Here is a 16712-nt window from a genome sequence, read left to right as displayed (position 1 = left end):
CTACTGGAGGAATTAGAGGGCAGTAAATGGGATATAATAGGGCTCAGTGAAGTTAGGAGGCCAAAAGAAGCATATACAGTGCTAAAAAGCGGGCACGTCCTGTGCTACCGGGGCTTAGCGGAGAGAAGATAACTAGGAGTCCGATTCCTGATTAATAAGAATATAGCTGGTAACATACAGGAATTCTATAGCATTAACGAGAGGGTGTCAGGTCTTGTTGTGAAACTTAATAAGAGGTACAAAATGAAGACTGTACAGGTCTACGCCCCTACATCCAGTCATGATGACCAGGAAGTCGAAAGCTTCTATGAAGACGTGGAATCGGCGATGGGTAGAGTGAAAACTAAATACACAATACTAATGGGTGACTTTAATGCCAAGGTAGGCAAGAAGCAGGCTGGAGACAAGGCAGTGGGGGAATATGGCATAGGCACTAGGAATATCAGGGGAGAGTTATTAGTAGAGTTTGCGGAACAGAATAATATGAGGATAATGAATACCTTCTTCCACAAGCGGGATAGCCGAAAGTGGACGTGGAGGAGCCCGAACGGCGAGACTAGAAATGAAATAGACTTCATACTCTGCGCTAACCCAGGCATCATACAAGATGTGGACGTGCTCGGCAAGGTGCGCTACAGTGACCACAGGATGGTAAGAACTCGAATTAGCCTAGACCTGAGAAGGAAACGGAAGAAACTGGTACATAAGAGGCCGATCAATGAGTTAGCGGTAAGAGGGAAAATAGTGGAATTCCAGATCAAGCTACAGAACAGGTATTCGGCTTCAACTCAAGAAGAGGACCGTAGTGCTGAAGCAATGAACGACAATCTTGTGCGCATCTTTAAGGAGTGTGCAATGGAAGTCGGTGGTAACTCCGTTAGGCAGGATACCAGTAAACTATCGCAGGAGACGAAAGATCTGATCAAGAAACGCCAATGTATGAAAGCCTCTAACCCTACAGCCAGAATAGAACTGGCAGAACTTTCTAAGTTAATCAACAAGCGTAAGACAGCGGACATCAGGAACTATAATATGGATAGAATTGAACAGGCTCTCAGGAACGGAGGAAGCCTAAAAACAGTGAAAAAGAAACTACGAATGGGCAAGAATCAGATGTGTGCGTTAAGAGACAAAGCCGGCAATATGGTTACTAATATGGATGAGATAGTTCAAGTGGCTGAGGAGTTCTACAGAGATTTATATAGTACCAGTGGCACCCACGACGATCGTGGAAGTGAAAATAGCCTAGAGGAATTCGAAATCCCGCAGGTAACGCCAGAAGAAGTAAAGAAAGCCTTAGGAGCTATGCAAAGGGGGAAGGCAGCTGGGGAGGATCAGGTAACAGCAGATTTGTTGTAGGATGGTGGTCAGATTGTTCTAGAGAAACTGGCCACCCTGTATACGCAATGCCTCATAACCTCGAGCGTACCGGAATCTTGGAAGAACGCTAACATAATCCTAATCCATAAGAAAGGGGACGCTAAAGACTTGAAACATTATAGACCGATCAGCTTGCTGTCTGTTGCCTACAAAGTATTTACTAAGGTAATCGCAAATAGAATCAGGAACACCTTACACTTCTGTCAACCAAAGGACCAGGCAGGATTCCGTAAAGGCTACTCAACAATAGACCATATTCACACTATCAATCAGGTTATAGAGAAATGTGCGGAATATAACCAACCCTTATATATAGCTTTCATTGATTACGAGAAAGCATTTGATTCTGTCGAAACCTCAGCAGTCATGGAGGCATTACGGAATCAGGGTGTAGATGAGCCATATGTAAAAATACTTAAAGATATCTATAGCGGCTCCACAGCCACTGTAGTCCTCCATAAAGAAAGCAACAAAATCCCAATAAAGAAAGGCGTCGGGCAGGGAGATACGATCGCTCCAATGCTATTCACAACGTGTTTACAGGAGGTATTCAGAGACCTGGATTGGGAAGAAATGGGGATAAAAGTTAATGGAGAATACCTTAGTAACTTGCGATTCACTGATGATATTGCCTTGCTTAGTAACTCAGGGGACCAACTGCAATGCATGCTCTCTGACCTCGAGAGGCAAAGTAGAAGAGTGGGTCTAAAAATTAATGTGCAGAAAACTAAAGTAATGTTTAACAGCCTCGGAAGAGAACAGCAATTTACAATAGGCAGCGAGGCACTGGAAGTCGTAAGGGAATACATCTACTTAGGGCAGGTAGTGACTGCGGATCCGGATCATGAGACGGAAATAATCAGAAGAATAAGAATGGGCTGGGGTGCGTTTGGCAGGCATTCTCAGATCATGAACAGCAGGTTGCCATTATCCCTCAAGAGAAAAGTGTATAATAGCTGTGTCTTACCAGTACTCACCTACGGGGCAGAAACCTGGAGACTTACGAAAAGGTTCTACTCAAATTGAGGAGGACGCAATGAGCTATGGAAAGAAGAATGATAGGTGTAACGTTAAGGGATAAGAAAAGAGCAGATTGGGTGAGGGAACAAACGCGGGTAAACGACATCTTAGTTGAAATCAAGAAAAAGAAATGGGCATGGGCAGGACATGTAATGAGGAGGGAAGATAACCGATGGTCATTAAGGGTTACGGACTGGATTCCAAGGGAAGGGAAGCATAGCAGGGGGCGGCAGAAAGTTAGGTGGGCGGATGAGATTAAGAAGTTTGCAGGGACGGCATGGCCACAAGTAGTACATGACCGGGGTTGTTGGAGAAATATGGGAGAGGCCTTTGCCCTGCAGTGGGCGTAACCAGGCTGATGATGATGATGAATTCTTTCTTATACTTACGCTGCAGACGACTAAACCGGGCCTTGCCGCCAGCGCTCATCTACTTTGACTAGCGCTGCTCTGCCTTTAAGTATATCATGTGGCACCTCTCTCTAGTAATATGAAAATGTACTGAAAAGTTTAGTCAGTCGTTAGCTTTGTACGTTTGCAAGCAGCTCCCTTGGGGAATTTAATATTGCACAAACTACAGCGGGAAGGGTAGTTCATCGGCGTATGCAGCAGAATTGCATCGGCGGTACAGCACTAACACACGCTTTTATTAACCCGTGTGTTTGGCGACTTCGTTGGCTAGTGTACGCGTTTCCATCAATAAATTGGCAATTACTTTTCTTGAGGCTACTTCTACTGCAGTTATTCGGTGATGCCACATGTATTCATCGGCAGAAAAATCACAATGGCATATGCAGAGATTGCACCGTGTGGATTTGTTTGATATAAGTCTGCACTAACGACGGGTGCTTATTATTCAGGTACAGAAGCAGCATTGCGACAAGGGTAAAATAAAAAAAAAACCATCGAGAGATCACATCACTCAACAAAATTTATCGGCTAGTCAACATGAGCTCCACGTCATGTAAATGGGGTTCATGGCGTTTGTCTGCGTATGTGGACCATGTTGTCCCAAACACCGGTAACATCGTGTTCATACCCGCTCGCACAGAGGTCAGCATCTTCCCTACAGCTGTAACCGCAGAAGAAGCAGCCTGGCACCCGAAAAAAAGGAGAAATCGCAGCCGCGAACTTCAGCCATCCTTGCTGCAAAGGGTTGTCATCTGCTACTGCTCCCGTGTGTTCTGTTGGAAGCGTCCGCTAGGTGGCTTTCAGTGGCGCCTCTATAGACGATGCACGAGGCGTATATTTTGACACATATGATGGCAACCCTTCTCTCCTTACACTCACAGGCCATCATTGGACTTCAAGCTAATACCCCTGTCAAGCGGGCAAGTTAAATGCACTTACGCAGAGTGTCACTCGGTTTAAGTGCACTTTGACAAATCTAAACGTCGCAAGTGGGGCGTACTTGTCAAAAAGTGCACTCCAGTCAGAGTGTGTGCACGGAATGCACTTTGCTGGCTGAGTGTGCAGCTTCGCTGCCAGCAGTTCAAATGGCACAAAATGTAATGCATAAAAAAAGGACACATAAGTTCAATTTAGTTCTTTAACAGCTTTTAACAAAATAATCTGAACATAACTCACTCATATTCTGTTTTAGCAGGATCAAACGCAGTCTCGTCACATGCCACAATGTTGTTCTGGATTAGATAGACATTTGTCTTGGCCGGCATTGACTTGCAACACCCTTATCATAGAAATCTTTTTGTTTTTTATTGAGAAAATATACATTATGGTTGTTTTTATATATAATACAATGTAAAACAATAACTTTTTAGAAGTTCTTTTCTTTTTAATCAACATCTTCAAAAAACGTGCTTTGAGGGTGTCACCTTTCTTTTTTTTTTCTGCAAGTGCGCTCTGTTTTCCCGTTTAGCACCACATAGCCTGAAGTGTCACTTAAGGTCGCGAACTGCACTCCCCATAAATGCACTTAACTTGCCCACTTGACAGGGGTATAAGATACAAGGCTTTCAGGGCTCTGTGTTTTGTGCTGAAGCATCAAGCCACTAGCTTAAACCCAAGGTCAGAGGTCAGGGTGATCTTGAGTTTTAAGAAATGGCTAGACCTGATGCAGCACCTTTAAAGGGACATTAAAGGTAAATAGTAAATCAAGCTAAAGCAAGAGATTAGTGCTCAAGAATCTCTAAGGCACCAATATTGTCGTGAACAGAGCCTTAGTAATTGAGAAATTGAGGTAAATGCCAGACACAAATAGAGATTCCCCCGGGACATTCAAGTAATTGCCCAATGACGAAGGCACTCCTCATTTACATTCTGTCACTAGCACTCAACCACTTGTTATAAAAACGTCATTGTATTGCATTATAAGATGAAAGAAAATGCTACTTGTCCAGTTCTAATTCACTCTTAGAAGGACGAACTCATTGGCTTTACCCTTGACAATGACATGGGTGGTTGAAAGGTTTTGTTTTCGCTTGAATCTGTGCCACCCACACTTTCGCGTTTCAATAGTTTCGTTATCGCGTAGTGCTGCGCTGGTTTTGCTGGCACACATAACTCGCACAAATCGGAAGTAGCAGAGAATTCCACTTTCTTGTGATGTCGCGGATGCCCGAATGGTTCATGCCACTTGACCAAAAGCAGCTGGAGCGGCGAATCCACTGCTCTGTCATGGCTAGGTTTCTCCATGGCCGCGCATTTGTGTTTTGTGCAAAAAACACTACCACTGTCTGTCGGGTGCCATTTTACTCACCAACAGCAGCAAAGGGTGGTGATGGTGTATGCAATGTCAAGACTCCCTGGTTGGGTGTCGGGAGATTTGAATTGTGATAAAGCTGTTCAGACCCTTCAGATGCAATTTTTCGCGTAAACTAAGTCTTCTTGTGGCAAAAAACAACCATTGCGAGGTTTCTGGAATGGTATTTAAACAGCCCACGTCAACTTAGTATTTGCCTTTAGTGTCCCTTTAAGGACACAAAGTGCCTGTTATGCAGAAGCATGACAGCAGAATTACTTTTCAGTCACTTCATCATGAAACTTAGTTAATCATTATTCACTCGGGGAAGATTTAAAATGCCCTTCATCATGCCGTGCTGGAAATTTTAGTTGTACATTCGAAGTTGTAAAGCACCATTGAGGCAGCATTCTACCACAAGAATTTTAGAAAAAAGTTTTTGAATAGTGGAGATAGAAACAAATGAAATGTTGCGAGGTCATATAAGGAAGCGAGCTACAATCCCCGCAGTAGAGACTCTCTCAGATTCCTTTCACAGCACCTGCTAGCAGCATTCCTCCTCTCTTTTCTCCCAAATCAGGGCCAAGGACACATATAGTGCTTACATCATTATTCTTCCTGCACACCCCTGTGCCCCATAAGTTTTCCTATGTAGGAGGAAAACTGCTGCATATTTATGTTGTGACTACATGTTTATGTCCCGGAGAGCCAAAATCGGGCTGAGAAACACTCACAACACACACCTCTCGTCCTTCACATTGCAGAGTACTGGACATGTACAAGACAGTAATTGCCGATTCTCTCTGCTGGCAATGCTTATATGCCATGAATATGAAGCCCAAGTCATTCAAAATAATCTTGGGTGAATTGTCATCCAGGGCATGTAAGCTTTGCCAACAAAAAGAAATCAGAAAGAGAATCTGAAAATGCATGCATACAGGCAGCAGACTGTCAATGTTCCAAGCAAGAAGTGTGCAAATGATTCCCGATTTGTCAATAAACTTTGCTAATGTGCATGTAGAACTGTACTATTACTATTTTTCTGATGCTAATGCACCCATGATTTTTTCCTAATGACAATGGCTTCATATCCAGGGCATGTAAGCTTTGCCATCAGAGAGAAAATTTATGGTAGCTGGAGAGATTAGCCTAGCTACAGGCTTGGCATACTACAGGTGTACTCTTTCTGCTGAAAATGTCTTAAGATGAGCACCATATTTTTGTAATGTAAAAGGAGGCACCCTACATAACAATGGAAGAAATTGCAGAGGCCCAACAGCTAGCGCAACACGAAAGTTTGACAAAAACACGATCTGGCAGGAACATATTACAGGCAATAGGTGTAGAACTGAATAGATCAAGGAGCCCAATAGAGGATGAAATAGAATTAAGGACTGAAAGTTAGGAATAAGATCAGAACCAACCCCTCCCCAGAAACATGAATCCAGAATATAATAGCTAAAGGGGAAAGGCAAGAGCTAAAGCACTCTAGCAGGAAATAGAGCAGCAGAACCAACTGGCAGCTATAGTTGATGCTGCCCAGGTGAAAGGTAAAGAAGCATACACGGCCATTGTATCAAATTCTCGAGGGAAGTTGCAAGACACTATTGCTATTTTTACCAAGGATCTCGTCGTGGCAGAACAAGCGGCAATTGCTCTAGCGATCAGGAGTAATAAGTGGGCCTGTATTTACAGCGATTCAAAATCCGCTATGAAGTGTTTTGATAAAGGCTACGTAGCTGGACTTGCAGCTAAGCTTTTTGAAAATATTGGGATTATGAGAACTGAAATCCGATGGTTTCCTGCGCATATGGGGAAAGTGGACGAGATTCAGGTAACGCATCGTGGTAATGATGCCACGTCTTCGCATTACGTGTGCGATGCTCTAACCAATTGAACTACTGCGGTGCAGTTCCCCATCCACTTTCTTGGGTAATTATGTGTTGCTACTAGAACTAACCTTGGGAGTGTTAGCCAGCGTCACCACTCACAAACCTTGGCGTGGAAATCTTGGCGGCGGATGTGGAACATCCTTTCTGCCGCAGGTGATTAACCCACTTTCTTCTCGTTCTTACATAAGGAGGGTCTCGAATCCAGCAACATTGGCGCCTTCAGGCAGCATGTGTGTGTCTATTGACCAGTTGCCTTCACCCAGAGAAATCACATACTCATGACGGTGATCCTACATAATGCGAAGGTTGTGGCATCGTTCCCCACCTGCAGCAAGTTGCTTTTTCATTCACTTTCATTTACATTAATTTATCCTTTCTTTATTGCATTAATTAAGTACAAGTAATTTCCCCTATGTTGTCCTTGGTGTCAGTGTTTGTTGGCTTCTATTGGTAAGTACGAATAATTTACCCTATGTTTCCTTGGTGTCATTGTTTGTTGGCTTCTCATAAAACAATTTGCTGTGCCTTTTAAATCATTAACCATCTTTTCCACTCAATTATGTTTGTATCTTACCAAACTGTCAGCCTCATTCACATGTGTTTTTCATAATATTTCTTTGATGTATGAACAATAGTGTTTTCATATAGTTTACTTTTGAATGTTTCCAGGTAACATTATTCGTTTATTTATTTTGTCATTTAGTACATAATGCAGATTAGAAGCCTACGCAGGGAGGGCAAAAACTTAACCAAACACATGAACAAGGGCAGGCAAAAAGAACTTATGGATCATCATCAATGAGTAACATGGCATAATGAAGCATCTGAAGAATTCAAGTCAGCAATATTTCGAGATGGAAAAGAGTAGTTAAATGTGCCTGTTCTAGCAAATCAGCAGCTCAAGGCATTTTGAGGATGGCGTTGAATGTGTCTAGTGGCCTTGTAGGTATAGTTAGAGGGGTCTCGCTAGTAAGAAGCTGAAAAAAGTACCCTAGTCACAACTTCTTTCTGCACAGTCCAAGCAACAGAATATTGTGGTACTGCATTAGTTCTGTTCGGGAGTTTTCAAAAATTAAAAACTGAAAACAACGAATGCTAAGTAATGCACAAGAAGTCAGGAGGCTTTATTGCCCTCTGCTAAGGTCATCAAGCAAAGGCAAAGACCAACAAGCATTCAAATGCAAATTCTATTTGCTGAACTACAAGAGGTGCTACGTTACCAGCTTGCCCACATAGTAAGTGGCACTATAGAGGAGGAGCAGCAACCTCTGTCATGGACCCGTGAAGTGTTAACAGAAGCTGCCGCATTACCAGTGCACCAAGCAATGGTAATGTAAACATGATCCAATGAAATGTAGGCCCATGTCTTTCTCTGCTTTATCAGTGTGGATGAGCACTAGTTCACCACATACTGCAGGTCATTGACTGACATGAAGCCTGTCTGACATTAGGTACTAAAACTGCTCAGCAATAGCACAGCATGCAGAAATCTTCTAAACTATGCATGGCTTACCATCACAATCATCAACAGGCACATACTCTGACTTCTCTGTGGCAATCACACTGCAGGATAGAGGCCTCTCACTCTGCACTCCAACTCTGTCCTTGTACTGAGTGTGCCCTTCCAATAACTGAGAACTCCACAATTTCTTAATTCCATCTAGAAATGGTAATTTGGTACCCAAGTGTTCTAAAAGGCCTCTATCTATTTGCTCTGTGCATCGTGTCTTGCAAAAGTCTAATTCCTTGACTAAATTTCAACTATCATATCACAGACTCTCTTTTCTTCTCTAACCTGTGCTGCGCTCATCCCACTCCTTAAGGGCCCCTAAGCCACTTCTGATAATTAAAAAAAAATAACTGCGTACTCTTCTCTGAGCTTTTCTAGTCCTTTCTTCACATGCCGTGATGCATGTGCTGTCAGCAGGATAAAACCTGTACATTATTCCGATAAAAAACACATCAGTTCTAATCCATCCGGTAGCATGCCTGTGCCATGCAGTCGCATGTCCACTCTACCTAGTCATCATGCATGCATGTAGTGCACAATCAACTGATTTTACCTCCAGTAGCATGTTTTGCAGTGCCTGTGCGGTGGCAAGAGCATGTGGCGAAATGAATGAATAATGAATGAACTTATTTCCATAAAAATATACAAGTTTACGGAGGATACAAGGAAAAAAGTTGCCAAAGAGCAACTTGACTAGTCCTTAAACCTTCTCATGACAGCAGCAGCAGAAACCAACACATGGCAAAAAGGGAGGGTAAGAGAGAAAGAACAAAACAAAACAAAAACAATAAACTTTCTCATACAAGTGTTCATACAGCAGATAGCAATAGAAAAAATACATATTTCAATAAAAAGAAAGCCTACTTATACAGAGATTAAAGGCTAATAGGCACCAAAGTAATTTATTAACTTGTTTTTACTGCAAGAAAAAACGTCAATACCATCGTTCATTAACTTATTCAATAATTGTGGTAAAGTGAATGAAAGCTTTTGTTTCGCATAGTTGGTACGTGGGTATGACACAAACCAATATTCCGGAAATCTTGTAGCATAATAGCTTCTATTTCGAGTCAAGTTGGCTATAGACCTGGCGTGGTTAATGTTTTTCTGGCACTCCTTACTGTATGTTAATACTAAGCAAAAATTGAAGAGGTCAGGAGCTTTAAGTATCTTTAGCTCTTTGAATTATAAATTAGTTAGAAAGTCAAATGGTACTTTGCACACAACACAAATAGCTCTCTTTTGCAGACAAAAAATATGATTAATATTAGTGGCAGATGTTGTGCCCCAAACCAGGCAACCGTAATTTAGGTGGCAACAAAACAAAGAGTTATAGAGCAGAAGTTTTACCTTCTGTGGAATCTGTTTAATAGTGAAAAGAAGACCTGAAGCTTGAAAAAGCTTGTTAGTTAAAAAATTAGTATTACAGTTCGAATACATGTCATGATCGAAGAAAACACCTAAGGTTTTGATGGAATTCACGAGCATGATTTTTGAAGAGCCAAGTTTAATGTCGTCCTTCAGGAGAGCATTCTTATTCATGGCATGAAACAAAATTGCTTTAGTTTTTCCTGTGTTGATTTTCAATCCATTTTCGACAGACCAAGTATATAATTTTTTAAGCACATAATTCGCAACTGTAAGCAGTGTTACAGCATTACCTGAAGAAAACAATGCGGTTGCATCATAAGCATATAAAATAAACTTGGTGTCGAAATCTACATTAACAATATCATTAATAAAGATATTAAAGAGAAGAGGGCCTAAAATGTTACCCTGCGGAACGCCAATATAGGCTGGTTTAAGTTAGGATGAGATGTTATTAATTTGCACAAATTGGCATCTATGACGCAGATATGACCTAATCAACTCTAAAGCGATGCCACGAATACCACAGCGATTCATTTTATGTAACAAAAGCTCATAGTTAATACAATCAAAGGCCTTGCTAAAGTCTATAAAAATGCCTAGAGTAAGCAGGCCTTTATCAAAATTATCTAAAATGAATTCTTTTTGCTGAAGCAGGGCAAGTTGAGTAGACCTATTTTTACGAAAGACAAACTGACAATCGTTTAAAAATTTTTTGCTTTCGAGGAAATCAGAAATGTGTTGAAAAATAATTTTTTCTAGACTTTTTGAAAATACGGGGAGAATAGAAATTGGTCTATAATTTGTCAGCAATTTCTTACCTCCTTTCTTGAATAAAGCTAAGACTTTTGCAGTTTGCATCTGACATGGGAATACACCGGAAGAAAGGCAGACATTGTTGACGTGCATTAGTACAGGCGCAATTAAATCTAGGACTTATTTCACAGGTTTAATCTGAATATCAATGACATAACAAATGCTGCTGTTACTGAGTTCACTGAACTTGCATATTATTTCAGATACATTTGTTGGATGCAAAAAAACTGAATCGCAACAATCAACGGATAAGCAACGACTAGCATTCATGTTGATAGGTGCACTTGCAAAGCTGGTAAAGTAATTGTTAAACGTGTCAGGCAAAAACACGTCTGGAACTACATTGCCATTTTCCAAAATACCTGTTGGAGGCTGATAATCAGGCACACGATTCAACAAAACGTTGGCCCGTTTCCACAATTTCCGGCTGTCATTCCAGCAGAATTGAAAGTACTCGAGATGATAGCGGTCTTTAGCACGGCACAGCTAATTTGTTAATTGGTTGCGAAATGATTAAAAAACCTGCAGGTAATGTGGATTCCAGGTTTTAACGAACTTATATAATTTTATTTGAACCTTGATTTTACGCAGCAATTCTGTCGTGATCCAGGGTTTGCGGATTTTCAAAGAACGCGAAGGTTTGGTACAAAGTGGGAAATGTTTTTTGTACCAAGCCCGAAAAGTGTCCAAGAATGTTTCATAGACAGCATCTGCATTACCGCAGCAAAAACATCCCCCCAGTTAATCAGCCGTATTTCATTTCGGAACTGTGCAAGCTGGTGCATTGTAATTGGTTGATAAGTGAAGTTACATTTGTTTTCTCTTTTATTATTATGGATGAGACTTAGAAAGATGGGCATGTCGTCACTTAAACTATACATGAAAACACCGGCTTTTATGTCAGCTTGGGGAAAGTTTGTCAAAAAAAGGTCAATGCAGGTAGATGTGTTAGCTGTGACCCTGGTTGGAATCGAGATAGTATCATGACAGCCATATGCCTGCATCAAAAACAAAAAGCCACGACTCGCTGCGGTATTAGTCAACACGTCAACGTTGAAATCGCCACCGAAAACAACTATACATTGTAGATCATGTGCATATGAAAATAATTTCTCCAGAAACGACAAGAATCGCTCGACATTCCCACTGGGTGGACAGTAGAATACAGAGAAAATAGTTCGTGCATGCAGCACAGATAAGACTTCACAACCTTCTGTCAAGAGGCAAAATTCATCAATGCAATTTACTGAAAGATTACCTTGCAAAAGCAAGCTAACACCACCTCCACGCGAAGTGGTTCTGGACCTAGTAAAACACTGATAGCTCGGAGGGCACCACGGGGTAGAGTGTTGGTCATACGTCTCAGAGAGCATTATGAAATCAAAATGAAATTTGAGGCCTTCAAAAAAGAAAATCTAGTTCCTCTGATTTATTTCTAGCAGACTGGCAGTTTAGGTGAACGCATTTAGTCGCCTGACTATGACAATTTACAATATAGTTAACAAAATTCTTGCAAAACCTTGCACAAAAACCTTACACAAAACCTTGCACAAAAAGTGCAAGGTCCTGATAAGTGGAAGTTGATGGTGTTTTCAAACAAGAAAAGTGCACCAATGCGAGTTATGGTACCGACATAGTGCCCCCGAGTCTTCTAGGAAAGTATGCAGTGAGGATGAGAGACATCGCTCATGGCTGAGAATAGCGAAGGCAAGAGTGAAGCCACTTGCTCACCTTTGAGCTCAGAGTGGTTTAGGGGCCCTTTAACATTCTTTTCCAGTCCACCATACCTATGTGCTGTCCTCAGTTTTCATTCAAGCCTTTCTTTTTTCTTTTTTTTTTTCAACCAACCTCCAAATTTCACGAATTCTTGCAGACTACCTTAAAACACCTCACCTCGTGCGCTGTTGCTAACCCCACACAAAGCATCTTCTTCATCTTGAGAGTCCTTGTGGCTCACAGGCACCTCAGAAGCCAGAAAGTCACCAGCTGCCCGACCTGGACGAAAGTCGTCGGGGTCTACATCGTCCTGGAACCCGGTGACCAAAGGGTTGCCACCAGAGTCATCCTCATCGCTGAAAGCAAAAGAAGCCAGGAAGGTAGGCTTGTTATTTAGCTGGCTTGGAATGCTGGTGACAGCTGCGACAATTTGGTACTACAGTAAAACCTTGTTAATTCGGCCCCCATTAATTCATAAATTCGGTTAATTCGGATGCGCCGTCTGGTCCTGTCAAACATGTACATAACCCTATGGCACGAAACTTCCGTTACTTCGGACATATTCGGACATACTTCGGTTAATTCGGAGAGTTTGCGAAGCTCAGAGGCACGTGAGGCATATAGGATCGGGTGGCACTAGGGGGTGTTCAAATCGTACCACCAGCGATGGCGTCTCCGATTAGCGTGCGCTGATCTCAAAGGCCATGCTTGCATACGCTGGGAGTGCCGAAACGCCGGAAATATGTAAAGGCCGACATGTTTATTTTATTGCTACATAATAGTACGGTGGCTAGAATATAGAAGTGTGATGAACGCGCTGGCTCACGCGTGGTGCTTTGGAAGGAAATTGCCAGGGGGCGTTGCCACATGCATACACGTCGGCCGCGACGGCGGCTAGCAGCCGCAGCGCAAGGGCCCTGCGTGGAATGCGATCATCCGCGTGGGCAATCAGGTATGCAATAACAAATAAGAGAGCTTTGCAATATATATATGCTCGCTCAATCATGGCTGGAAATTGCTATAGAGTAGCATAGCCCCTTACGAATTACAGGGCACCAAGGTAACAATCCGATTGAGCGCACGTCGATGGTAGAATGCAGCTTGCTTTATTTGGTTATCGAATGCAAAGCAAGAAAAGTCCCAGTGGTACCTCGGAAGGAAACATTTTATTTTCAACACACTGCTTGCGCAAACAACTCATTTTTCGAAGAATGGCTTAGAATCCATTCGAAGCAAACCATTCTCAGTCATCGATTATATTTTGCTACGTGACACGCCTGAGCTGGTTCTCTTACTTTTTTTTTTTCACGAGAACAAAAAAAAAAAAAACATTTCGTTTAGTTTTCAAGCAGTTCAAACAGAACGTTGTCAGCCTCTGCTAAGTGGCGTGCCTGAGCTTCATGTGCTTCTTTCCATGGAAAGACACTCGCTCTTTGTTGAGTGCCTTCGTGTAGAAGTGCAAATGGGTGACCAAAAAAAATTTTGTAACCTTGGTTGGTGAGGTTGGGGCTATGCTGTGCACAGCCTAGCATGGCGTCATTTTTTTTTTTTTTGCAGGCAGAATACAAGCTTTTCCAAGATGTCACTGTGCAGCTCGTTGTAACTGAACCATACCGAAAAAGTAGTTTCAAGGGCGTCTACACATGAGAAAAACTTCTCAGAAGGGCATATATAAGGCCCCGCAGAACTTGACGAACATCGGCAGCTATTTGTTGGCTTCGTCGGCGGAAACAAGGAGCTCGTCGAAGCATTCCTTGCACGCAGTCTTCAGAATTTTTGCGTGCAACATAACCTGCCATGTAGAAAATTACAGCCGCAAATAGCTCATCTTTTCAGGGTACTCATGGTCGGGGAGCATTGTGGACTTCTTTATCATGTGATAAGCTTCTTCTACCTTCCTACTATGGCTTGCATTCTCACTACTGAGGAGAAAGGTCAGATCGCCCCCTTTACAGTTGGCACTGCTGGGAGCTTTGACCAAATCGTGAAAACTGAAGCAGTTTACGATGAGCAAGAATTGGGCAGAAGCGGGATGGTCGTTGCCACCAGAAAATTGTTAAATGATACCAAACAATTTCTCGAGGCAGTCTTGGCTCAGCTGGCACATCAGCATGCAGCTACTTAAAGCCAAGCTGCTCACGAAGGTACTTCATTAGATCAAGCAAGGCCTGAAGGGTCACCCTTAGTCCCTTGGCAGTGCTTGCTGAAAGAAATCTGGCTGGTGACGTTCCTGCATGAACCTCCCATTGGTTTAGGCAATCTAATACATCCTTGATGTTCCTTTCATGTGCAGAGACAGGTTTCAACCCTTCAGGTGGAATCCGTGCTGTCACTGCAAGAGTGATCTTCGGCATCACTTTAAGGATAAGTGGACACTTATCCTCTAGTGTGCTGCTCTGATGTGCTTAGTATAAACAGAACCTTCAGGTCTTTTGTACCTTGCTTTAAGTAGGCCATCTCGAATACACTTTATCAGGTGTGGAAAATTCGAAATGATGAAGATGCATCTTCTAGTGTCAACAGGATGTGGTCAGAAATCACAAAAGGCACCACACTGCACGGTTCCATGAAGCTCCGTCCGCTGTGATATAATCTACCTTCAGCCCAGCCTCTTCTGCGAGCAACACTGTTTCTGTTAAGATCTTGCACAAAAGTGCAGCCTTCACATGTCCCCTGGAAGCGAAAATGCCGAGTATCTGGTGCCAGGAACCAGTGAAAGGCTGAAAAATGATCACAAGATCGTGATTGCAGGGAACATGTTTGTCATTTTCCAGTGTGAATTTTCCGAAGTCCACCAGTCCTTCCACTTTCCCTCCTGCGCCAACATTCAAGAACTCTGACCTCTTCATTTCATCCACAATCAGGCCGCCATGGCATTTGAATTCCTCCATGGATTTTGTTTTTCTTTCAATCCCTGTGATAAGAGCAGGGTTGAGGCCAAACCAATCCTTGTATTTCCGCATGTGCACCTTCAAAGAGCTTCTGCTTGGGAGGATGAGTATGCCTTCCCGCCGGACATGCTCGTAGAGCCTCGGGCTTTTTATTAGCATTATTATGCAATCCAGCAACCAGTCCGAATAGTACTACATACCTTTCATTGATTTGTGGCGAGCGGCTTGAAAGCATTGCATAACAGCAAGCCTTTGCTTCAGTGGAAGGGCTTGTAACCGGTCTGCGAGCACGCCCTCTTCAAGTTCTACACTTTGTTTCTTCAGTTTCTCAATAGTTTGAGTGTAAAGTGACAGCTTGGCTTTCAGCCGGCAAGTGGCTTGTCCATGCACTCTTCTATGCTTTGAAATTTCTGCAGCAGTAAAAGGAACGAGCACTACTTCCCACAGGTCAGGGCGCGTGGCATTACTGAAGCAGCAGAGCCGGCACAACTCGCACCGGGCGGCATGTAAACGTCAGCGCATGCGCTCTCGCGGCTCCCCTGTGAGCGGCTTCAATGCTTTTCATAGGCGCTCCGTGCTGCTCGCCACACTTCCCCATTCTAGTCACTGTAATAATAGACAAACCTACGTCTCAAAAAACATGGCGGCAATGACGTATTTCTGGCTTTGCAGTCACTTTTGGCGCTTGGCACTACCTCTGCATCGCTATGGTTATCGGCATGGCAGTTATCAGTCTATGCTAGCAACCCTAATCTATACATACATGTTTTTTCTTTGTATTGCTGTCCGCCATTTCCGACACTGTCTTTTGCTTGTGCAGTTGTGTGGTTGCGGAGTTCAGCAGTTTTTTTTTGGTTGTCGTTTTTATCACGTTTATCAATTTGCGTCAGGAGTGTGTGAGAGGACGGCAGCACTTTTTTTTGTGTTAAATTTTGTTTGCGCTATTCTTTCATTTATACTTTGTTTTTTCTTGACATTGTGCGTGTACCCGTCGCTTCGTTGCTGCACCTAGCCACGCCACCATGTGCTCTCGTACCCCACCGAAGAGGGCGAAGTATGAGCGAAGGATTTGGCAGTGAAAGTAGAAATATTGAAAGCCGTAAAGGCAGGGGTGCCTCGGCAGGTCATAATGAATAAATTCAATGTGAAGAGAAGCACACTCAGCATGTACGTGAAAAATGAAGCGGGGATCCTTCAGGTGTACGACAGCTACAAGTTCGCTGACAACAGGAAGAGACTACGAACGACAGCTCACCCGAAACTTGAAGAAGCGTTTTTAAGATGGATTGCTGATTCGCGCCACGCACAGCTGCCTTTGAGTGGCCCCCTTATCTGTGCGCAGGCCAAAAAGTACGTGCTCAAGCTCAGCATAGACGACTGCAAGGCATCGGAAGGCTGGATCGACCGATTCAAGAAAAG

At 42.9% G+C, this 16712-nt stretch overlaps 1 protein-coding gene across 1 annotated transcript in view; it reads right to left on the bottom strand.

Annotated features, from left to right (window-relative positions):
* The window catches only part of LOC135896203 (rab-like protein 6), a 136828-nt gene that overhangs the window by 15853 nt on the left and 104263 nt on the right, over positions 1–16712 (bottom strand). The window contains exon 12 of the mRNA XM_065424570.1: positions 12580–12758. Within this exon, the coding sequence (XP_065280642.1) occupies positions 12580–12758 (179 nt within the window). The remainder of the gene's footprint in view (positions 1–12579; positions 12759–16712) is intronic.

Source organism: Dermacentor albipictus, unplaced genomic scaffold, assembly GCF_038994185.2.
Source record: "Dermacentor albipictus isolate Rhodes 1998 colony unplaced genomic scaffold, USDA_Dalb.pri_finalv2 scaffold_17, whole genome shotgun sequence".
NCBI classification, from domain to species: Eukaryota; Metazoa; Arthropoda; class Arachnida; order Ixodida; family Ixodidae; genus Dermacentor; species Dermacentor albipictus.
The sequence above is the reverse complement of the archived record's forward strand: the minus strand, read 5'-3'. Positions and strand labels throughout refer to the sequence as shown.